The sequence below is a fragment of the Mauremys reevesii genome, linkage group 14, assembly GCF_016161935.1.
Source record: "Mauremys reevesii isolate NIE-2019 linkage group 14, ASM1616193v1, whole genome shotgun sequence".
Classification (NCBI taxonomy): domain Eukaryota; kingdom Metazoa; phylum Chordata; order Testudines; family Geoemydidae; genus Mauremys; species Mauremys reevesii.
The window spans coordinates 4,121,378-4,145,528 of record NC_052636.1 but is presented as its reverse complement, the minus strand read 5'-3'; the positions used below and the strand labels follow the sequence as shown (position 1 = coordinate 4,145,528).

Genomic DNA, 24,151 nt, shown 5'->3' with positions numbered 1-24,151 from the left:
TCTGAATTGCCAAAGCAGGAAGCCAACAATCTACAGCAACATCATTAATCACAAACACACTCTAACCATGCTCCAGCCAGAAGGGAAATGGGCAGGAATTCTTGCTGTTCAGCCATGGCCACACATACAGAGATGCATAGCAGTGAGTGTGCTGGGGAAGCTGGTCCGAGTGAACAATTGAAAATGACCCTTCAGTGAGAACAGAACCAGAGTGTAGAAAGGCACCTGTGTTAAGTGGTTGAGGCTGAGGCCTTAGGAAGCTGGCCTACGATACCACAGGAATCTTTCTGTGGAGGTTTGATTCTTGCCAGCTAGGGGAAGCTGGTGTGTGGTGTCTTTGTGGCTGCACTTTCAGTGATGCAGGTTTCTCTATCCCATTGTTCCAGGGTCATCCTACTAGATTGCCAGCTGCTTTTCAGCTGCTGTTTGTGTGTGTGGAGAGACAGTGTGTGTGTGTTGGAGAAGAGTGAGTGTGTTGAGGTAATAGGAGTGGAACATTATTATCCCTACTTGAAAGAGGGAGACGCTCAGGCTGAGAAAGGAGAATTGACTTGTCTTAGGTCACAAAGCCAGTCAATGGCTGAATTGGGAATAGGACCCACAGAGACCTGATTTTTAAATTAACCATCGGATCTTGACATTCATACATTGAATGACCTCAATAAAGTGCTCTTAGATGAGCTCCAGTCCAACAACAGTGCACAGTAATTATTCAGCCAGTATTTTAGGAGAACTGCAATGTTAGAGAGAATCATGAACTGCTCAGAGACAATTAATGCAGAGAAGCAGCACAATCCGTGAAACATATAATTGGTTATGACTTGGTCTTAAAAGAGAACAAAAAGGCCTTGAGTCTTCTCCCTGTCATTAATGCCCTGCTCAGACAATCAGGGTAGAGACTGAAGATGGAAGGCTGAGGGGTCTCACCAGAAAGCTCAAAGGATGGCCAAGGTCACTGGTGGGGATCACTGCCCCAGCACTACTGCAGCTCCACAGTTTTGGGTGAGCGATTTCACCAGGACATTGCAACATCGTTCACAGTCCACATGAGTGGAGACTGTTCATTGATTCATCGAAGACGAAGTCTTAAAGATGTTTTACTGCATAATGGCAATGGTTTGCCATGAATTCCACTTGGTGATGCAGTCCATAGGAAGGAAACCTAGGACAACATGAAACAACAACATGAAACCTCTCTGAGGCTCTTATCTGCTCCACAGGGACGTCTGTCTTCTCATTCAGTTAGCAGTGGGAAAGGGGATGCAATGTCTGCCCCCAGCCAGACCACCAACCCCATCAGACACCCTCCCCCGCTGGTGCACCAGGGTCTCCCCCAGACCGACAACAGCTATGAATTAAAACCCCACAGTGTTTGTTGGGGCTACTGGAGATGCTGAAATCTCACTCTTGTCTCTCTCCTCCTGCCTCCACCTCCAAGCCAGGCACTGGGCAGTTCAGTGGGGAAGGGATGAACTGATGACAGTGGAGGAAAAAAATCAAAAACCAAAAGTGAAGCCAAAAGCGCAAGCCAGGCAGGCAAGGCAAATCGCAGGCTCCTGCCATAGACTAGTCCTCCCCACTCTTCCAATAACCCACCCAAACCGCGACACCACAGACCCCACGTTCCTGGTGTAGCTCCACCTTCCAGTGTAGGGATATTAAAGAAGGTTTACATTACACATGGTTTATATGAGAAATGATTTATTGATTTATTGTACTTTATAACTTAAGGTTTATGAGGTTTATGTTAGAAGTAGATTTCTAAGGATTTATTTGTAAGGATTTATTGTCAGAAATATCTGTGCAAGGTTTATGTTAAAAGTAGATTTGTAAGGATTTATTGTTAGAAATAGCTGTGCCTGTACGAAGCCTGCTCAAGGAGATACTTTGTACAAAACTTTTTTAACATCAATTAACTCTAAGCGCCTCTGTTCTAAAGTGAAACTTTGAAGTCGCTACTTTGCTTTGTAGCAGCGGCTGTAAGCTGTTAACTGGTTAATTGACGTCAATTGACTCTAAGTACCTGTTGTCTAAGAGAAAGTTTGTAACTGCTACTTTGTTTTGTAAATGGCCGCTGTAAGCTGCTGATTGGTTAATTGACTCAGCACCTTGTTAACTCAGCGCGCAAGCCGGCAATTAACCCTATGCCTCAGGCAAAACTATGTAACATACAAATAGAACCCCCCGCCTCTGTTAAATTCATTTTTACCTCACTTTATGTTTTTTAATTGTTAAAAGACAAGGAGTCTCACACCCCAAAAGGATAAAGAAACAGTAAAATGAATGTTGTTAAGATAAAAAGTATATGTGAATGAGAGTCTAGTTTAAATGCTGAATGAATGGTTAGGGAGTTACCAGCTTAGAAAATTCAGTGTTGGCCGAAGAAGGTGTCAAGTGGAATCAACCAGATGACCCCCGGAGGGCAAACTGGAATCCACCCCGGCACCTCAAAGGAAACAAAGGGCAGAATGGAACCAGCTATCTGCTGATTGATCTAGTAACAGCAGAATGAAGAACTAACACAGGGAAAAATCCCTATAAAAATGGACTCTAGAGAACAAGAACTTTGAGTCTATGGTTCTGCTGCCAGCCTCTAGGAGCATCAGGTGCACCTGACCCGGACTCGGCTCCACTCTTGTGTACAGGATACCTGGCCAGTATTCAAGCTGGTAACTATAATATCTACACAGAACTTGTATGAATGATTGTGTGCGTGGATATATATATATATATATATATATATATATATATATATATATATATATATATATATATATATATATATATATATAAGTAACCATAGGAATAAGTAGTCAAACAACGTTGTTTGCTGTTATCTTCTATTTTATTATAATATTTACAATAAATGTGACAAATGTCTTTTCCCCTTTAATAAGATCCTGCTGGTTTTTATTATATTGGTATAACACCAGTGGGGAAGTGGGGAACCAATTACTAACACACACAGCATATTCCTGAGGCACAGTGCTGGGAGCTGGAGGGATCTGGCGGGCACCTCACTGTGGGATTCACGAGTGGCTCTGGGAGCATCCATGCAATCAAGCCGCTCCACATGCCGTTGTGCCGAGGGATAACAGCGCCTGGAGGGGTTGCTGCTGGTCACTAGCAGGGCATTGTGGGAGACAGCCCAGGCTGGAGAGGGTTTGGGGGCACAGCGGATCCCATCACAGCGTGTCCCCCCAGCACCCACAGGGAATATCATGCCCCTAGGAGGAGCGTTTGGGCTTTGCTGTGATGTGTCACTTTCCAGCCTGTGCTCTGTCTCTTCTCCTATGCACACCCATGTCAATCAGGCATTGCTCAGCTGGGATCTGCAGAGAGTAGCTCAGGGACGTGAGTACCAAGCTCAGGGCAGACTGTTACACATGGGGACTGGGAGCTTCCACCCCCCGAGAGCGAACTCCCCAGGCACACGAACAGCCTGAGCAGGGAGTCACAGACAGTCCCCTTGGGCACTCAGGGCTATCCTGCCACCTAGGCAAGTCTGCCTTTGGGCTAGATCTGTGCCTCAGGGAGGCCTGAGGCCACAGGCATGAGCTGGGGCTGCCAGCATCACCCCCACCCCCCTGCCCCCCGCCCATAAGGGAGAAAGGATTTGAACCAGGGTCCCCCATGTTTCAGGTCAGTGCACGAAGCAGTGTGCCGTGGTGGGGCTCTGTCCAGCTCTCCCTTTGAAGGGGGTTCATTGGGGCTAACTAATGAGCGCGAGTGGGGCAGGGGGATCAGCTCCCCGGTGTGTCCTAATTCCTGCCTCTCAGCTGGGTGCCTGAACTACTGGACACTGTCATCCAAATACCATTGCTAGAAATAAACAATGAAAAGGTGCAGAACTCCAGGGAGCTCAGGACAGGGAGACTAATTCAGGCAATCAGAGCAGCAGATAAGACAAATCTTGAGCTACTCTGAGGCTCCAAGCAGACATGTTACCAAGACGGAAACTGGCCAGGAATTCTTTGAAACGGCGTAAACACGTCTAAAAGTATCAGTTTGCTTTATGATGAGGGGATGGGGGGAGGGAGGTTTAAACTATTTCTCTGAATCACATCTCCCTTGGCAGCTCAGTCACCATTTCAGCTAGAGCAGAGCGGTGGAACCTGGGCACTGGGCCACTCGGGGCCTTTAACACCACAGCCCTGGGGAGGGGGGGCTGAGATGGACCATCCTGCGAGGAACACGAGTCCTTCTACCATCCACCACACCCTAGTTTGGAACTGCTGCTGCCGGCTCACCCCATCTGTGGGAACTTCTATCCCCTCTGCCTCCCTCTAGCTGGGGGTTTTCCCTTCTGCACCTACCTGGCAGGGCAGCCCCCGTCTGAACCCCTGATCCTGTCCCAGTTTTGTCCCTCTGCCCATCCCGCCCCTCCGATTCCCCCCTTCAGGGGGATTTTCCGGCCTTTGATTGCAGGGAGCAGATTCTGATGGCGCGTGAGGGCAGCAGTTTGCAGCTGTTACTGAGCATGTGAGAAGAGCATTGGAAGAGAAGACCGGCCAGACTGGGTCAAACCAAAGCTCCATCTAGCCCAGTGTCCTGTCGGCCGATAGCGGCCGGTGCCAAGTGCCCCAGAGGGAATGAACAGACAGGAATCATCCAGTGAGCCACCCCCTGTTGCCCAATTCCCAGCTTCTGACAGACAGAGGTTAGGGGCACCATCCCTGCCCACCCTGGCCAACAGCCATTGATGGACCTGTCCTCCACAGAAACACAGAATCATAGACAATTAGGGTTGGAAGAGACCTCAGGAGCTCATCCAGCCTAAGCCCCTGCTGAAAGCAGGACCACGAATCTCTCTAGTTTCCTTTTCATCACAGGACCCTGCTCAGGAACAGTGAAGTTGCAAGTTCTAACAGGAAACAGCTTCAGAAAGAAGGGCACTTCCTCTTCCTCCTCCCCTCCTGTGGGGACGAGCAGCCTCCCAACTGCCTCTCTGCCCCGGCCTCCTTCAACCCATTGCCCCCTTCAGCCTCCCCCAACTTCCCCCACTGCTCCCTTTAGCCTCCCCCAACTTCCCCCATCACCCTCTTCAGCCTCTCCCAACTTCCCCCATTGCTCCCTTTAGCCTCCCCCAACTTCCCCCATCACCCTCTTCAGCCTCCCACAACTGCCCCAATTGCCCCCTTTAGCCCCCGCAAATATCCCGTTCCCCCATCTCTCCCTTCAGCTTCCTCCAAACTGTTCCCTTTCCCCCATCACCCCAGTCACCTCCAGCCTCCCGTTGCTCTCTTCAGCCTCCCCCAACTCCCCACCCCACTGCCCCGGCTCCACCGCTCTCAGGTTCCCTTCCCCACAACTATCTGCTTCCTCACCATGGGGAACAGGAGCAGAAAATGCTTTTGAAAAAACCTTCTGCAAAGCAAAAAGTAAAACAAGCCAAGCAACCACTTCCCTGGCTTTGTGCTGGGTGCCCAGCTGTGGGCTTGTGTGTGTGTGTGTGTGCGGGGGGAGGTGGGGCTGTTCTGAGCACACTCCGGTCAGGGAAGGGGCAGAGTTGGCCAAAGGGGCAAGTTGAATCTTTAGCAGAGAATTCCTTTCTCCATGGTGTTAGCTAAGCGTTGCTGTTAAATGTCAGCCGACAAATGCAGCATTTGAAACAATCCGACTCTAAATCCCCCACCCTCTCAGTTGCTGTAGTTCTCACATCCTCTGCTCTTGTGATGTCACCACATGACATAGTGTCTTATTCCCATAGTGTCCTGTAGGTTAGACAGGAATAAATTTATGAGGTAAAAACTGAAGCATAACTCCATCCCTTCCTCCTTTTGACTTCGGAAAAATAAATCCTGTCGCCTCCCTCAGTCCCAACCCAGCCCCACTGGCGCTGCTGCGGCTTGGAGACAGGTGCCCTCTCATCTGGCCCTGAGCTGCTGTGGGGAGAGAGGGCTGGAGGGGGCAGTTCTTTCTCCCTGGGGCAACCTGCTCCCCAATCTCCTCATTCCCAGCCCCACCCCAGAGCCCTCACCCCCTGCGCCCCTACCCTCTGCTCCAATGCTGAGACCCTCATTGCTAGCCCCACTCCAGAGCCTCACTGCACCCCAACCCCCCCCCAAGCCTCTCCCACACTCCAAACCTTTCAGCCTCACCCCTGCCACACACCATCCATGTGCAGAATGAATTTTGTAAGGAGTGCAATATGCAGGTGATGTGTCACACCTCAACTCCATATTTGTGCCCAAAACAAAATTCATTCCACACATGGACATAACAAATTAGAGGAAACACTACTCCTGACTTTCAGCCACTCTCACATCTTGAATTTCACACACTGAGTGATCAGAATAAAGTGCCCTCAAGTGAGCTAGAGACCAACAGTGGTTCATAGTAATTATTCAGCAAGTATTTTAGAAGACGTAGGACATTATTGAAAATCATGACCTGCCAAGAGACAATTAATGGAGAGAAGCAGCAAGATTAATTCCATACATTGGATTGGTTGTGACTTATTTGCCTGATTTGAAAAGAGACCAAACTGACCTGAGTCTCCTTGGTGTCGATAGCCCCCTGCTCAGCCAATCAGCACTGAGACTCTGAGTGGCAGGAGGCTGAGGGGTCTCACCAGATGTCCCAAAGGACGGCCCAGGACACCATCAGAGGGGATCACTCTCAGACCAAGACCCACCTCTTGGTGAGGACCTCCCGCAATGAGAGCAATACCCCTCCCCTGCCCGCACTCCAGACCCGTCCCTCCTAGGTAGAGGGAGGGAAGCTGGAAAAGGGAAAAAAGAAGCAAGAGAAGAGGAGAAAGGAGGGAGGAAAGAGGAAAAGATAAACCAAAAAGGATACACCCCAATGTCCCCAGGGATTCCAATCATCAAAACCTAGGGAGGAAATCAAACTCTGCCACCTGAAGCCAGTGCTGTCTGGGCCTGGAATGCTGCCTGCGCCAGGTGGATCAGACGGAACAGGTTCCAAACCTCTCTGAGCCTCTTACCTTCTCAAAGGGAAGTTTGTTTTCGGCACAATCAGTGGTAGGAAAGGAGAAAACTCCACAGAGGTTCCTCCTCATGCTCACAACTCTGAATCCTAATTCTCTCTCAGCCCTCGAGGAGAGACCTCGCGAAGGAGACTTGCGGCAGGAAAGCCGGGAGGTCTCAGAGACTGGCCTTGCCCTGCACCTCTGTCCTGCCCGGCTGATGTCGGGATCTCTTTGTGAGGTCACCCCCTCCCCACCACCTTTGCCCAATAGGCCGAGTTCCTGCAAAAGGCCTTTGTGATTTCACTGCCACACCCACCCCTCCCCTCAAAGCTGATGTCCTGCCCCTGGCCAGACTCGTTGGGTGTTTGAGTTGTTTCCCCTGGATCTGGGGTTGCCAACTTTCTGACCCCACAAAACCAAACACCCTCATCCCGCCCCTTCACCGAGGTCCTGGCTCGCTCACTCCATCTCCCTCCATCACTTGCTCTCCCCCACGCTCACTCACTCACTCCTTTTCACCGGGCTGAGGAGGGCTGGGGAGGGGCCCTTTTCAACTGGGTGTTGTCGGTTCAGACCTGGGAAGGAGGCTGCCTGCCAAACACCTTTGAGAGGCGCCGTCCCTCCTGTCAGAAAATCATCTCCCTCCTTCAGTTCAATTACGGCCTGAATTGTTCCTTATCCTGGCAGAGCCGGAGGATTGAAAGCAGCAACGTCAAACCCCCGTGCAGCTAACAGGAATGGACACAGACACTCCCTTGTATCTGAACAGATATTTAGTTTTATTCTTGGTAAACTACAAGGCTAAAGGGACAGGCAGTGGCACCAGATCTAAGGAATGAAACACAACACAATCATCATCATTATGCCCATCGCTGCCCCTTTATTCTTCCACTGTCTCTCTCCCACCACCGTCGCCCTCTCTCGGTTCAGTGACAGTGCCACACTCATGCTTCCGACACACAAAGACTCACACACACACCTTGCACGCAAAACCTCACCAAGGAGTCAGATGCACCTGTTGGTTCCCTGCACCCCTGCTGTACAGAATCCAATCACAAGGAAAGCTTGTCGGCCCAGAGCTGGCAGGGAGCCTGGGGCTGGAGTATTTAACCTACAGTGACGGCACTCGGAGGAAAGATGCTGAACGAGTGCAAGTTAAACATTGGTAGCTCCGGTTCCAGCCCCTCACAGGTCAGTCCATCCCTCCAGGAAAGGGGCACATCTGAATTCCCAGCTGGCTCAGTCTAGCTGCGTAGTTCTTCTTTACACTCAGTCAGGTCTGAGGCCTGTTCCGCACCCTGTGTTTGAGGAAACCGTCATAACCAACTCTCTGCAATAGCAAAAGCAGGAGGCCGTGTTATTGCTCCTGCCCCAGCACAGACAGACAACGAGGGAAATGGTCTGTGTTGGAGGGTGGGGCTCCCTGCCCTTGGCCAAAGACCAGCACCTCCCTTTGCCTTTTGTCACTCATGAAGCTTTTCTTTCAGCAGCGAGACCTAGAGCTCAGTTGCTGGAGCGCTGTGTTTGTCACTGACGGTCGGGGAGCTCCACCATCACTGGGCTCTTCTACCAGCAAGTCCAACGAAAGGATTGATTTCCTCATGTGACACTCCTGGGCTTGTCTGAGGGGGTATCCACACTGCACACTGTGCCTGTCTTTGCGTGGCCTGGGCTTGGTGACTTGTATTGCCAAGCTGGTGTTTGAGCATCCAGACTGCAGTGGAAACTCAGGCCTCAGGCTGTGTCCATCCTTCTGCAGTAAGTCGTCCTAAGTGACGCTGCTCCAGCTACGGGACTAACACAGCTGGATTCGACATAGCTTAGGTCGACTTACTGCTGTGTCTACACTGTGCTGGGCCGACGGGAGACTTACCTTACTCCTGTCATTCCCGGTGTAGTCCCAGAGTCGCCCGGAGAGCACTCTGCTGTCAATTTAGTGGGTCTTCACTAGACCCCCACTAAACCGACTTGGGTGCATCGATCGCATCAAACAGCCTCACAGCTGTGCTGTGCATCCACCCTGCACTGCTCAGCCCCGAGTCAGAAATTCAGCTCCTGTGGGGTGTGTCACCCTCCACAGCTGAAGATGCTCCCCGAGTCCCCAGTGATTTCTGCGATAACTTGTCTCCAGCCTGTTTGGGTCCATACGCTCCCCGCGGGGAGGCTGGGAGTGGTCTAGGGACAAGCTCTGGTTGCTCAGGCCTGTCAGGGAAGGCGAGCTCCGGGGAACATTGACACTCTGGAGATCCCTCAGTGGAAGCACAGGCAGTTGGTAAATAGGTGGGGAGGCTAAGCCCACAGCTGCCGCCAACCAGGCCCTGGATGCCTGGGCCCTGGTGCCCAGCCTGTGCTCCATCTCCTCCTGTATCTGCTTCCCCCCTTCTCCCATCCCCCATCGCCCACTGCTGCCTGGCTGAGTCCTCCTTCTCCTCCACTGCACCCCCCTCTCTGGGGTCCTCACCACTCACCGTGGCCTCCTCTCCTCCACCCCTCCCCCGCGGACTCATGAGTCAGCCCTGGGGCTGGTCAACGAGAGCTGAGGATTACAGTGGGCGAGAAGCCGGCTATGAGTCAGCAGTGTGCCCTTCTTGCCAAGAAGGCTAGCAGCATATTGGGCTGCGTTAGTAGGACCGTTGCCAGCAGATCAAGGGAGGTGATTATTCCACTCTATTGGGCACTGGTGAGGCCATATCTGGACATCTGGAGTATTGCGTCCGGTTTGGGGCCAACCCACTACAGAAAGGGTGTGGACAAATTGGAGAGGGTCCAGCTGACGACAAGGAAAATGACCAGGGGGCTGGAGCTTATTTAGTCTGCAGAAGAGGACAGCGAGGGGGGATTTAATAGCAGCCTTCAATAGGGTGACCAGACAGCAAATGTGAAAAATCGGGACGGGGTGGGGGGTAATAGGAGCCTATACAAGAAAAGGACCCAAAAATTGGGACTATCCCTATAAAATCGGGATATCTGGTAACCCTAGCCTTCAGCTACCTGAAAGGGGGGTGGGGGTCCGAAGAGGATGGAGCTCAGCTGTTCTCAGTGGTGGCAGATGACAGAACAAGGAGCAATGATATCAAGTTGCAGTGTGGGAGGTCTAGGTTGGATATTAGGAAACATTATTTCACTAGGAGGGTGGTGAAGCACTGGGATGGGTTCCCTAGGGAGGTGGTGGAATCTCCTTCCTTAGAGGTTTTGAAGGCCCGGCTTGACAAAACCCTGGCCAGGATGATTTAGTTGGTGTTGGTCCTGCCATGGGCAGGGGGTTGGACTGGATGACCTCCTGAAGTCCTTTTCAACCCTCATCTTCTCTGAGTCTGTCAGTCCTTTGTCCATACCCTCAGTAGGCACCAACTTCCCCACTGGCCAGTGGGTGCTCAACTCCTGCTCTGCCTCATGCCCCTCCCCCACTCCACCTCTTCCCCAAAGCACCGCCCCACCTTTTCCCTGGTCTGCCCCGCCGCACCCCCAAATCAACCCCTTCAGGGAAGAAATAGTAGAGGAAGCAATAGTGGATGGGAACCTGGAAGGCAGTGACCATGAGTTGGTCGAGTTCAGGATCCTGACACAAGGAAGAAAGGAGAGCAGTAGAACAGAGACCCTGGACTTCAGAAAAGCAGACTTTGACTCCCTCGGGAAGCTGATGGGCAGGATCCCCTGGGAGAATAACATGACGGGGAAAGGAGTCGAGGAAATACTTTAAAAAGTATTTTAAAGAATCCTTATTGAGGTTGCAGGAACAAAACCATCCCGATGTGTAGGAAGAAAAGTAAATATGGCAGGCGACCAGCTTGGCTTAACAGTGAAAACACAAAAAAAAAAAAAAACAGCTTACAAGAAGTGGAAGATTGGACAAATACAAATACCCTACAAAGACCTTGTGAGCTCTCCAAGTTCAGGATTGTTCTCTGCAGATGTGGAACCATTATGACAGATGTCACTCAAGGCTTCCCATCTATTCTGACTGACAACTGGAAACAGGTCCCTCCCCAATCTCACTTTCTCCTGAATGATCTCATGAGATACAGACCAAAACTGATCCCTTCCTCTCTCCTCTGGGGAAGGATTTGGGAAAAATCAGATCCTGATAGGTTTGATCTCTCCTGCACATATTTTGGTTTGTTCATCCCTTTTCCATTCCTCTCTCTGAGATTCCTTTCTCTCCAGCATAGGGAGTGACCTATGTCTGGATTGTCTCTATCTGCCATCAGGTGATGGGATGGTGAGTGAGAATGAGGAGGAGAAACCCCAGCAGGAAGATGCTGAACAAGTAGAACCACATGGAACATTATCAGGAAGATCCAAAGGGAATGTTTACGGGAGTTGTGCACTCTCAGAAAAAGCAAAAGACTGTGAGACTCAGCACAGGCCAGAGGAAAACTTCAGTAGCCACTCAGACCTTATTACACGCAAGAGAATTAACCTGGAAGAGACACGCTACAGATGCCATAAGTGTGGGAAAAGCTTCAATCAGAGCTCAACTCTTCTCACACATTGGAGAACCCACACTGGAGAGAAACCCTACATGTGCTCTGAGTGCGGGAAAAGCTTCATTCGGAGCTCTGCCCTGATCACACATCGGAGAATCCACACAGGTGAGAAACCTTATGGATGCTCTGAGTGTGGGAAACACTTCAGTCAGAGGCCACACCTTACCACACATCAGACAATCCACACGGGCGAGAAACCTTATGAATGCTCTGAGTGTGGGAAACGCTTCATTGATAGTTCAACCCTCATCTCACATCATAGAATCCACACAGGAGAGACGCCTTACACATGCGCTGAATGCGGGAAAAGCTTCAGTCAGAGCTCAAACCTTATCAAACATAGGAGAATCCACACAGGTGAGAAACCTCATGGATGCTCTGAGTGTGGGAAACACTTCATTCATCGTTCAGCCCTCATCTCACATCAGAGAATCCACACAGGAGAGAAGCCCCACATATGCTCAGAGTGCGGGGAAAGCTTCAATCAGAACTCTACCCTGATTGCACATCAGAGAATCCACACAGGAGAGAGACCCTACACATGCTCTGAGTGTGGGAAAAGCTTCAATCAGAGCTCAAACCTTATTAAACATCAGAAAATCCACATGGGGTATGTCTACACTACTGGATTATTCCGATTTTACAGAGACCGATTTTTGGAAACATTGTATAAAGTCGAGTGCACGTGGCCACACTAAGCACATTAATTCAGCGGTGTGCATCCATGTACCGAAGCTAGCGTCGAATTCTGGAGCGTTGCAATGTGGGTAGCTATCCCATAGTTCCCATAGTCTCCTCTGCGCATTGGAATTCTGGGTTGAGATACCAATGAATGATGGGGCAAAAACAGTGTCGCAGGTGATTCTGGGTAAATGTAATCAGACAATCCTCCCTCCATGAAAGCAATGGCAGACAATTATTTCACACCCTTTTCCCTGGATTGCCCAGGCAGATGCCATAGCACGGCAACCATGGAGCCCATTCAGCCTTTTTTCACTGTCACCGTATGTCTACTGGATGTTGCTAACAGATGTGGTACTGCAGCGCTACACAGCATCTAGAGAGGGTCCCATATGAGGAAAGATTAAAGAGGCTAGGACTCTTCAGTTTGGAAAAGAGGAGACTAAGGGGGGACATGATAGAGGTATATAAAATCATGAGTGATGTTGAGAAAGTGGATAAGGAAAAGTTATTTACTTATTCCCATAATACAAGAACTAGGGGTCACCAAATGAAATTAATAGGCAGCAGGTTTAAAACAAATAAAAGGAAGTTCTTCTTCACGCAGCGCACAGTCAACTTGTGGAACTCCTTACCTGAGGAGGTTGTGAAGGCTAGGACTATAACAATGTTTAAAAGGGGACTGGATAAATTCATGGTGGCTAAGTCCATAAATGGCTATTAGCCAGGATGGGTAAGAATGGTGTCCCTAGCCTCTGTTCGTCAGAGGATGGAGATGGATGGCAGGAGAGAGATCACTTGATCATTGCCTGTTAGGTTCACTCCCTCAGGGGCACCTGGCATTGGCCACTGTCGGTAGACAGATACTGGGCTAGATGGACCTTTGGTCTGACCCGGTACGGCCTTTCTTATGTTCTTATGTTCTTATCCCCTTGCCTTTTGCAAATTAGCCAAGAGGGTGACCAGTTCTACTGTACCGTCTGCTGCATTGCAAGTTGACAATGACTGTTACCAGTCATACTGTACCGTCTGCTGCTGTCATGGGTGCTCCTGGCCGGCCTCGGTGAGGTCAGCCGGGGGCGCATGGACAAAAATGGGAATGACTGCCGAGGTCATTCTCTTCTTCAAGTTTTGTCTAAAGGGAGAGTCAGTCCTGCCTAGAATATCAGGCAAGCCTACTAAAAAACCAGAGAGGCAAATGGCCGCTCCAGATCAGAGCCCCAGATATCCCACAGAAATGATGAGCTGCATGCCATTCTAGGGGGTGCCCCTGCAACAACACCACCCATTGCTTCCCTCCTCCCCCACCCCTCCTGGGCTACCGTGGTAGTTATCCCCCATTTGTGTGATGAAGTAATAAAGAATGCATGAATTTGAAACAACACTGACTTTATTGCCTCTGCAAGCAGAGATCAAAGGAGGGAGGGGAGGGCAGCCTCCAGCTGCTATGATATTCCAGGCAGGAGTGAATCTCCAGGAGACAAAACTTAAAGAAGAGAATGACCTGGGGAATCATTCTCATTTTCGCCCAGGCGCCCCCGGCCGACCTCACCGAGGCCGGCCAGGAGCAATCAGGGGACGACGATGACGGAGATCAGTCATGCTGCCCCATCTGCAAGGGAAGGGAAGGGAAGGGAAGGGGATGCTGCTGTGTAGCGCTGCAGCACCGCATCTGCCAGCAGCATCCAGTAGACATACGGTGACATTGAAAAAAGGCGGGAAATAATTTTTTTCCCTTGGTTTCACAGAGGGAGGGTTGGGGGGCTGATGACATATACCCTGAACCACCCGCAACAATGTTTTTGATCCTTCAGGCTTTGGAAGCTCAGCCAAGAATTCAAATGGTTTTCGGACAGTGCGGGAACTGTGGGATAGCTACAGTCGTCAGTCGCTCCTCCCTCCGTGAGCGTCCATTTCATTCTTTGGCTTTCTGTTACGCTTGTCTCAGCTCCTTAAGTTTCATGCAGCACTGGGCCGAGTTCCTGTTGTGGCCTCTGTCCATCATGGCCTTGGAGATTTTTTCAAATGTTTTGGCATTTTGTCTTTTGGAACGGAGTTCTCGTAGAATAGATTCATCTCCCCATACAGAGATCAGATTCAGTATCTCCGTGCGGTCCATGATGGAGCTCTTTTTGATTCTGGGACTGAATGGTCACCTGTGCTGATCAGTGCTCCACGCTGGGCAAATAGGAAATTAAATTCAAAAGTTCCTGGGGCTTTTCCTATCTACCTGGCCAGTGCATCCGAGTTCAGATTGCTGTCCAGAGCGGTCACAATGGTGCACTGTGGGATAGCTCCCGGAGGCCAATACCGTTAGATTGCAGCCACACTAACTCTAATTCGAAATGGCAATACCGATTTCAGCGCTATTCCCCTCATCAGGGAGGAGTGCAGCTATCGATATTAAGAGCCCTTTATATCAAAATTAAGGATTTCATTGTGTGGACGGGTGCAGCGTTAATTTGGTTTAAAACGCTGCTATATTCGAAATAAACTCGTAGTGTAGACCAGGAAGGAAGGAAAACCTTCAATCAGAGCTCAAGCCTTATTAGACATCAGAAAATTCACATGAGAGAGAACTGTAATAAATGCCTTGACTAGGGTTGGCCAAAGATTTTTTTTTAAATCACATTTGTTAATTCCCCACAAAGTGATCTTCACATCATCTTCACCGTGGTCTCTCAGCTCCTGCAGATGGGTTGCCTGCTTCTGCCTTTTGCAGCTGACCCTTCTTTGGGGTCAATCCTGCGTTCTTTTCTATCAACTTTTTTCCTTTTGAGTCGTAGGAGTGTGTGTCCCTCCAGCTAGGAATGTTCATCAGCTCCAGGTGCGGGGAGAGAGAGGTTTGATCCCAACAAGCTACACTGAGGCAAAAACTACCTGGGCCTTCCATCCATTAGGGCTGCACATGGTGTTGGCTGCTCAAGTTAGTGATCTTGGTGTAAAAAGACAGTTATAGTTGTAGTGCAGCTGCAGCCCAGGTGCAGTGGTTGGCATTAGCTTTTCCTTTGACCTGACCTAAACTCCATCACTTTTCCTAGTCTAAACAAACCCTGAGCATCACGGTTATACTGTTCCCCCATTTCAAAGCAATTGTTAGTCATCAACAAATTGTTTCGTTCCCAGTTGCTCTGATGTTGCTTCAGGTTGTGCTGGAGAACAAATTGTTACTACCACTTTTCTCACTTAAAATATATTGAACTATAACAAAGAGATGGAACTGGGAGAGATAGCTCAGTGGTTTGAGCATTGGCCTGCTAAACCTAGGGTTGCGAGTTCAGCCTTTGAAGGGACGATTTGGGGCAAAATCTGGGGATTGGTCCTGCTTTGAGCAGGGGGGTTGAATTCAATGACCTCTTGAGGTCCCTTCTAACCCTGATATTCTATGAACAGGGCAGGGATAGGGAAAATGTCACTTCACCCTCTCTAACAACAGAAGAAGCTAGGGTAAGTCAGAGGGCTTCCTATCACCATCCAAACCATTCAGTTGGGAAGGTCAATATATTTTCTAAAGGGCTGTGAAGAAGATTCCCTGGTAAATGACTTGGAACTAAGGTTAGGGGGTTGTTACAGGAGTGGGTGGGTGAGATTCTGTGGCCTGCATTGTGCAGGAGGTCAGACTAGATGATCATAATGGTCCCTTCTGACCTTAAACTCTATGAGACTATAAGATACCCATGCATTTGGCCCCCAAAGCAGTTGTGGCCCAGGCCCTGCAGGAGGTTGCTCGTGAAGAGAGCTCCTTCCTAATCAGGTGCGGGTTGCCTGTTATTTGGGAAATGCAATTCCCATCTAGGTAGGGAAGGGGAAAATGGAAGTGATGTTTCTGTTCAGTCACCCCTGGGCGATGCTGCAAATATGTAGAAAATGAAATCCGTGTTGAATGTGATATAGCTGCAGAAAGAGACCTATTTTCCATAGATACTTGACATTTGGTGTTTTACAAGGATTCTAAGCCACACCTGAATTTAGTCCCTAATTTAAATCTGTGCCACCAGATTAAAGAAATAAAGGGCATATTTGGGGGGGAGGAGTTATACTTCACTATTGCTACTGATCTTTTATGTGCTTGGTGAAGAATTCTACACCAGAGAAGTATAAAATTACTCCAAGAAAAGTCAAAGATTTGACAAGGACTCAGGTAGAAATTGCATGTACTAGTGGTTGATTTTTCGCCCCAGTGATGGAAGCTATGGTGACCTGTGGCCCAGGTAAACTATTTTTAGAATGCTGCTCCCTAGTTAAGTGGCATTGGTCTCACTCCTAAAGGATGCCATTATTAAATTGGGAACAACTGTCTTTTACCATTTGGATCCAAAGTTTCATGAAGCACAGAGAGAAACATCTGATTGCTTCAGAGCCAATCCATGCCTATGGGTCCCAATCTGGCTGCCTTTTTGGACAAGAAGCAGTTCCATACTGGGCAAATTATGGTAGCTAATGAGGGAATGTATCAGATTCCAAGTTCAGACTGCAGGATACATGAATGCTGAGTCCTGACTCTGTGGTTTGGTCTCTTAGTTTTGCTATTAAGTCTTATGCATTTGTATCACTTCTCCACCTGTTGCTACTCTGAAAGATTAGAAAATGTGATAATAGAACACAGGTGTTTTTTCTCATGATGCAGCCTTCCCACGTAGCGTGAGAGCCCTTCCACCTACACTTATGGGAGAAGACCCAGGGCAAAATGAACTCACATAAATGGAAGGCTCCTAGGTTATTGTAGAATGTGACTTCACACAAAACTCAATGGTGGAAATGGGAATTAAGAGAAAACTGCCCTATAGGTTTATATTTTGTAATCTTTGAATAAGTTGTTACCAGTGACAATGAAATTAAACATGAAGTTAATTAGTGTAAAGTAAGAGGCTGATTATGTGATAACTTTCAGTGTTACTATATAATTCAGGTTTTCTTCTAGTTCTCTCCCCGCCCCTCCTACTATATTGGAAATGGTGGCTAATCCTGAAAAGTAAAACCTCACTCCAAAGGAATTAGAGTGGGGGAACATGTGGGAGAAATAGCATGTATGAAAATAGAGCCCCAGTGTAGACTGTAATTATTTCTTTCAAATGGAATTTATTTTGATAAACTTTAAAATAAATATTCTGTGAAGAGGAAAATTGCTTGAGTCAAGATGTGTAACCTTCTACCGAGTTAGAGGGTAACAGCCACAGAGTCCCCAATTTGCTTGTTTGCTAAACAAAGACACATCGGGTGGGAGAGGTCAGAATTTAAAATGGTGATGGATGCAGGATGATTGATTTTTGCAACCAGTTATTTTTATGGGTGCTGAGACCGTTTTTCCTTTTGAGGAGGCAGCTGTTAGAGCCCAGCTGCTTAACCCTCAGGCCTGGCCATGGAAACCTCCCCGTAACTGGCCTTTGTTTCTTTCACGTTTGATACCTTTGGGGTTCACACGTCCACACTGCATGCGGTTTACGGCAGCAGATACTTTGAGAAAACTGCTGGGCTCAGTCGGGCTGTTCCAAACTGACGTTGGCCCAAACTCTGCCTCACTTCATCTAGAGTGGGACATGTCTGTATCGAAGGATTGGTTCACACCTGATTTGCCCAGACACCTCGCAGGAGGTGTGGTAAGATGGGGTAAGCTGGAATCTACAATGATAAAGTAAAAGGTAAGGGTGGGAGTCCTTCAGCTTTCAGCTCAACAAGCGTGTTCTGTTCATTCTCTCTGAAGCATCTGGCACTGGTCACTCTCAGGCAGCACACTGGGCTAGATGGCCCATTGGTTTGACCTAGTATGACCTGTCTTGTGTTCTTATGTAAGTCATCTAAGGAGACTGACTTCCAGGATCCCAGGACTGATCCCCTCTGGGGAATGAAGCACAACAGTGACAGGCTGTGCAGCCTGCACTAGTCTCCTGTACCTGAAAAGCCTGCTAGCCCGAAGTGCTGGGCCAGCTATGCCAGTACCTGGTTCCTTAACTGCAGCTACAGGTCCTGCTCCATGTGACTCCAAAGCCAAAGAGCTGCAGAGATCCAACCCCTCATAATCTTTGCCATTTATTTTCCTTTTTCTATTATTAGTGATGCAATAGTGAAATCTAAGGAGAAAACTAATTCACTTTGAGGCTGTGGGCTAAATATAAGCAATAATTTGGTTTCGGTATTGAAATGTTCAGCTCTCCAAATTTGGGATGCACTGCCTGGGTGAAAACCTCTGATTGGGGTTTTGGTACCACTAAATATGCACCTGCCTCCTTGGGTTGCTGTTCTAGGATTTATAAGGGTTGATTTTCTGCTGTATTCTTCTGATGGTTTGACTAAATTGATGACTTGATTCCAACGCAATATCCTAGTTAACTCGTTGATTTATTGATTTGACCTGAACTTTATCACTGTATTGTTTAACCTTTCATTAGCTAGTCGTTTAGCCTTAGCGATGTATGTTCTTGGTTGTATTTGTTCATGTTAATAAAACATGAAACTGGGATATTGAGTCATTTCTTTCAATAAGCAACAAGGGCTGGAACTGTGGAGAATGTGAACGGAGATCAGACATTGCACATCTGAGCCTTATCAGATTCATCTAAATTAACACTGTGTTTCCCAAAGGGGAGCAATGGAGGGGGCATCTATCTTAGCTCCAGCTGCGGCCGGGTGGGGAGGGAGAGCTCAGACCATCACAAGGAAAATAAGCTCCCTACCCAGGCTTTCAGGAATTTGGGGAGGGGTGCAGTGTGTCTGAGTGAGGAGAGATCAGTGAGGTGGGGCTGATCTGAGTAGGGGTCAGGGGTCTTGCTCTGCAGCCACTCTCATGGCCCTGCCCAATCCTTACCCCAGTCTGATTTGCCCAGGGGTTGGGCCTTGTCAGGCCAAGATGGGGTTGGAGCTCTGGTTGGAAGGGCTGTAAAAGGTAGTGAACAGTTTGTAGATTTCAGCCAGCAGGGTGTTGGTAGAGTAAATGTGTGTGTTTTAAAGGGACGCTGCTGACAGAGGACAGGATGAAGGTGGTGCAGGCAACTGTAACTGCGTCTCCTGCTTTTCAGAAGTTTGAGTTTTGCGGCTGCAGAGGTTCTGCAAGGGGCTGATATTGCTCCAGCCAATCTTAACTCTGCATTAAGGAAGGGTTTTGCCCTTTAATGATTAATTCTCCTCAGTACTAACTGGGCTCTGAGGCTGACCCCAAGCTAAATGCTTAGAAAGAAAACAATGAAAATATCAACTGTCCATGACTCGTTTAAAACAAATCCTGTCCCTCCTGTCTGCACTGGCAATGATGAGAGGAAACCAAGCCAAGTGATTCATTGCCTCGGGAGAAGTTTAACCACTTCCATTCTCTGTATCTTTACTGTAACGGAAAGGAACAAGAAAAGCAAACGGAGTTCACAGAGAAAAAGTGGCAGATTTCTTTTCTCTCCAAAGCTCTGAGAGCAAACCCTGTTCTCCACATGACCCTCTTCTTTATATTTAACTCCTCCCCATTGGGCTGGATTACTGCTAGTAGCACATCCTCGCTCTGCTTCCTTCAGCGTCTCAGTGTGATTACGATTAGATGAGTAATGTCCGTCCTTTCCCCTTCAACCTGCAAAGGAAACTTCTGCTTCACCACACCAGCTAACAAGAAGTCATGAAAGCAGTTTCCTTGGGAATTCCAGTCCTTGTATTACCACCAAAAACACTAGACTGAGAAATGAGTGGTTCTTTAAAATCAATGTCTTCAACTAAGGCCTGGTCTACACTAGGTGGTGGTGGGGGGGGTCGATCTAAGGTACGCAACTTCAGCAACGTGAATAGCGTAGCTGAAGTCGAAGTACCTTAGCTAGAATTACTTACCCGTCCTCACGGCGTGGGATCGACGTCCACGGCTCCTCTGTCGACTCCACTACCGCCACTCACTCTGGTGGAGTTCCGGAGTCGACGGGAGCATGTTTGGGGTTCGATATCGCATCTAGATGAGACGCAATATATCGAACTCCGAGAAATCGATTGCTACCCGCCGATCTGGCGGGGAGTGAAGACATACCCTAAGAGGCTATATTCTGATCTCACAGGACCAGCCACCCACCCAGGTCAATATATAACTTAGATATTTCCCCAAAATCACATTGATGCCAATCCTTCAGTATCTAAATGCTAAAGGTTTATTTATAAAAAGAAAGAAAGAAAGAAAGAAAGGTGAGAATTAAAATTGGTTAAAGGAATCAAATACAATAATTGCAAAGTTCTTGGTTCAGGCTTATAGCAGTGATAGAATAAACTGCTGGCTTGATAAGTCTTTGGGTGCTTCCAAGTCACTGGAAGTTCCTCTCCCTTGGTTAGATGCTCCCATTAGTATAAGTCCATAGTCCAGATGTTTGAGCAGGAAAGAGGCTGGAGCAGGCTAGAGGCACAGTGGAGATGTTTCCAGGGCCTCTTTTAACTTCTGCCATATGAAGGGAAACCCATTGTTTCAAAGTCCTCAGCACAGCTAGTGGAAAATCACAGGTGAAAGATGGGAGCTTGGAGTCACATGGGCAAGTCCCTGTCCATGCCCCATTTTGCTCAGTCATTGCAGGATGGATACTTTGCAGGATACGTCAGATAGAACATTCACAGAAAAGTCCGTTCAGTGTAGATGGGTGCCTCCCATGGTCCATTGTGAATTAAGTGTCCGTTCGATGGGCCACTCACTGGCTAACAGCTCACTTCAGCGGATGCATAGAATGGAACACAGAAAGAAGATATTTATACATACAGAGACGGTGAAAAGGTGGAAGTAGCCATACCAACTCTAAGAGGCCAATCAACTGAGATGAGCAATCATCAGCAGGAGAAAAAAACCTTTGAAGTGATAATCAAGATGACCCACAGAAGGTGTGAGGATACTTAACGTGGAGAAATAGATTCAATTAGTGCAATGACCCAACCATTCCCAGTCTCTGTTTAAAACTAAGGGTATGGCTACACTTACAAATCTGCAGCGCTGGTAGTTGCAGCGCTGGTCGTCCAGCTGTGCAGGGCCAGCGCTGGTGTGTGGCCACACTCACAGCTACCAGCGCTGCAGTGTGGCCACATTTGTAGCATTTGCAGCGCTGTTGGGAGTGATGAATTATGGGCAGCTATCCCAGCGTTCAAGTGGCAGCAACGTGCTTTTCAAAAGAGGGGGGTGTGGGGCAGTGTGACAGGGACCGGGGGGAGAGAGAGAGAGTGGATTTTTGGAACCGACACTGTGCAAAATCAGAAAATTTTCCCACCCCCTTACTGTTAACTGCAAACAAACTGCATCCAACATACTCCCCTCTGCCCCCTCCCCCCGTTTCTCTCAAGCAAAGCAAACACTCAACCCCTGCAGGGGTTATCTCATTTCATTGTTGACAGTAGTTACAGATTAATGACAGCAAACAGGAGCTATAAGCAGCTCCCGGTGCGGTGCACGGAGCCCGGAGCTCCGAATTGACAACAAAACAAAGAGAGGCTGCATAACAAAACAAAGGGAATAATTTAGTTAAAAGCATTCTGGGATATCTCCTAATACCCTGGAGGCCAATAACAGCGCTGGTGAGTGTCCACACTTGATGACCAGCGCTGCAGAACCAGCGCTGCAACCCTTATACCCCAAGCAGACCTGGGTGTACGGCCAACGCTGCAGCCAGGGAGTTGCAGCGCTGGTTGTGCCCTGCAAGTGTGGACAGGGTGTAATTGCAGCGCTGGAAAGCCTCTACCAGCGCTGCAACTTGCAAGTGTAGCCAAGCCCTAAGTTAATTTTATCTAATTTGCACATTAATTCAAGTTCAGCAGTCTCTCTTTGGAGTCTGTTTTTGAAGTTTTTTTGTTGCAAAATTGCCACCTTCAAGTCTGTCACTGAGTGGTTAGAGAGGCTGAAGTGTTCTCCTACTGGGTTTTGAATGTTATGATTCCTGATGTCAGATTTGTGTCCATTTATTCTTTTGCATAGAGACTGTCCGGTTTGGCCAATGTACCTATGGCAGAGAGGCATTGCTGGCACATGATGGCATAGATCACTTTGGTAGATGTGCAGGTGAATGAGCCCCTGATGGCGTGGCCACTTTGGAGAAGTGGGGCTCCAGAGTGTCCAGCCCCTGCTGCTGTGCCAAGAAGCACAGACATGGGACAGCATGGCGGAAGCTGAGCTGTTTGGTCCTGTCCTCCACTGGGCACAAGCTGTCATTGTCTCGCCAGGCTGGGACAATGGTCGGTCTTGGGGCTGGTCTATTTGCTCTGAACCCTCAGATCATGTGCTCTGATCCATGAACAGCACGTCAGGATCAAGGCACATGTCCTGGACCCCAGACCCCAGCTGCAGAAGCCTTGGTAGGATGGATGGAGTGGCCGTGAGGACAGGAACTGCAGTGTCCCTAGGACAGAAGAGCTGATTCCCTGAGGCTCCTCCTGTATCTCAGGGTCTCCCTAGAAAGGAGCCAGTGACTTTTCTCAGGGTCCCATGTCCTGCATCTCACAGGTGTTGGTTTCAGTTTCTCAGGCCCCAGCCAGGCCTGGTTTTCACTGTTAGTGCTTAATGCAACCGTGCAGAGCTCTGGCTGAGAGTCCCAGCTCCTTCCCTCTGCTCCCCTGCGCCCCCGCCCCAGGAGGCGTAAGGGTCCCAACATTGCACTGCACTGACAGCTCTGGGAACGTGGGGCGGCATGGGTCCAAGCTGGGAGGACACAACGGAAACGGGACTCTTCTAGTCTCTCCTTTGCAGCCCCCTGACGGGGTTAAGGGGAAATTCCGCCCCAGACCGGCCCATTCTACTCACCTCCAAGAGGTGCTGCAGCTTAGCTGGGGTGGGGGTCTCAGTGAGCAGGCACCCGACCATGGCGTCCAGCCTCTGTAAATAGGTGTTGTGCAGAGCCTGCAAGAAGCGGGAACACCCGTCAGTCATGGGACATGGGGCTACACCAGTCACGGGACCAGGGGGGTTCTCTGAGAGCCCTGGCCAGACCCAAAAGGCACATCCTGGCCTCTCCCATTCACATCATTCCAAGGACACTTGGCAAGAGTTCCTAGTTGGATGCCTGCTGGCTCCTCAATCCTTGGCCTTAGCAGTTCTCTGTGCAGGGCCTGTTACCCAGCAGACTAGGGACCAGCCAAACTGCAATGGGTGGGAAGAAGGATCCCCGGGAGAGTCCAGGCAGCAGAACACAGAATGAGGAGAGGGAAGGCTGGGATCAGCCACAGAGGGGTAATACAATCCCCCCTGGAGGGAAGGGGCCCTCCCTACCAGTTTGTCTCGGGCCTGTTCCCAGCTCTGCTCACTCCTCCCCTATTCTCAGCAGCTCCATCAAACCAAGGGAGCAGGGACCAGAGGCGGCTCCTGCTCCTGGGACAGGGAAGTAGGATCGTGACCTACCTGGAAGTGGGTGGTATCCTGCCCAGTGCCCATCGTGAAGATGGTGTAAAGAAGAGCCCGCAGGAGGCGTGATTCCAGCTCCAGGAATCACGCCTCCTGCGGGCTCTTCTTTACACCATCTTCACGATGGGCACTGGGCAGGATACCACCCACTTCAGTTTGCTGCGGGGAGAGAGGAGCCCGTGTTATCCTTGGCGGCACCGGAGTGGCGCTGGCACTGCCATGGCCATGACCCCCTCCCCCGCAGTGATCCCCTCCCTATGGCCGCTGTAACGTTCCTGGAGTGAAATCACCCCCCATCCAGGAAAGTGGAGACGTTCCCGCCTCCTCTGCTGGGGGATGGGAACAGCCACAGCTGGGGGTAATCTAGGCCGGAGAAGATCTGGGACTCCCGGCTCCAGACCCGATCAGCACCAGGGTTAAGGCAGCTGGATGGGACGGTCCTGGTACCTGAGGCTGCAAACTGCAGCCATGGAGCTGGAGATGATGGAGGTTGGCTCTGGCACCATGGGCAGATTTTCAATCAGCTCCTGAGAGACCCCAAGAAGATAAATTTGCATGTGAGACTCAGGCCCCGCAGACCCACAGGCACTTTCCAGGGAGGAGGCCAAAGTGCTCTGCAGAAACAGCCAGTGTCACTCCCAACCCCAACCATCTGGGCCCCCCATTCCTCCCATCCATCAAACTTCCTTCCCCCTCCCCTCCCCTCCGGCCTTACAATTCCCCCACTGC

General features: G+C 49.4%; 1 protein-coding gene and 1 long non-coding RNA gene across 2 annotated transcripts in view; one reads left to right on the top strand and one right to left on the bottom strand.

Annotated features, from left to right (window-relative positions):
• The window catches only part of LOC120381416 (zinc finger protein 271-like), a 1,091,725-nt gene that overhangs the window by 885,431 nt on the left and 182,143 nt on the right, over positions 1-24,151 (top strand). Inside the window, exon 12 of the mRNA XM_039499604.1 lies at positions 11,329-12,026. Coding sequence (XP_039355538.1) covers positions 11,329-12,026 — 698 coding nt within the window. The remainder of the gene's footprint in view (positions 1-11,328; positions 12,027-24,151) is intronic.
• Positions 20,692-23,504, bottom strand: LOC120381469. The gene is made up of 3 exons (XR_005588065.1): positions 23,420-23,504; positions 22,826-22,921; positions 20,692-20,753 (listed from the first exon to the last, which is right to left on the bottom strand). It is a non-coding gene; the product is annotated as an uncharacterized LOC120381469 (long non-coding RNA).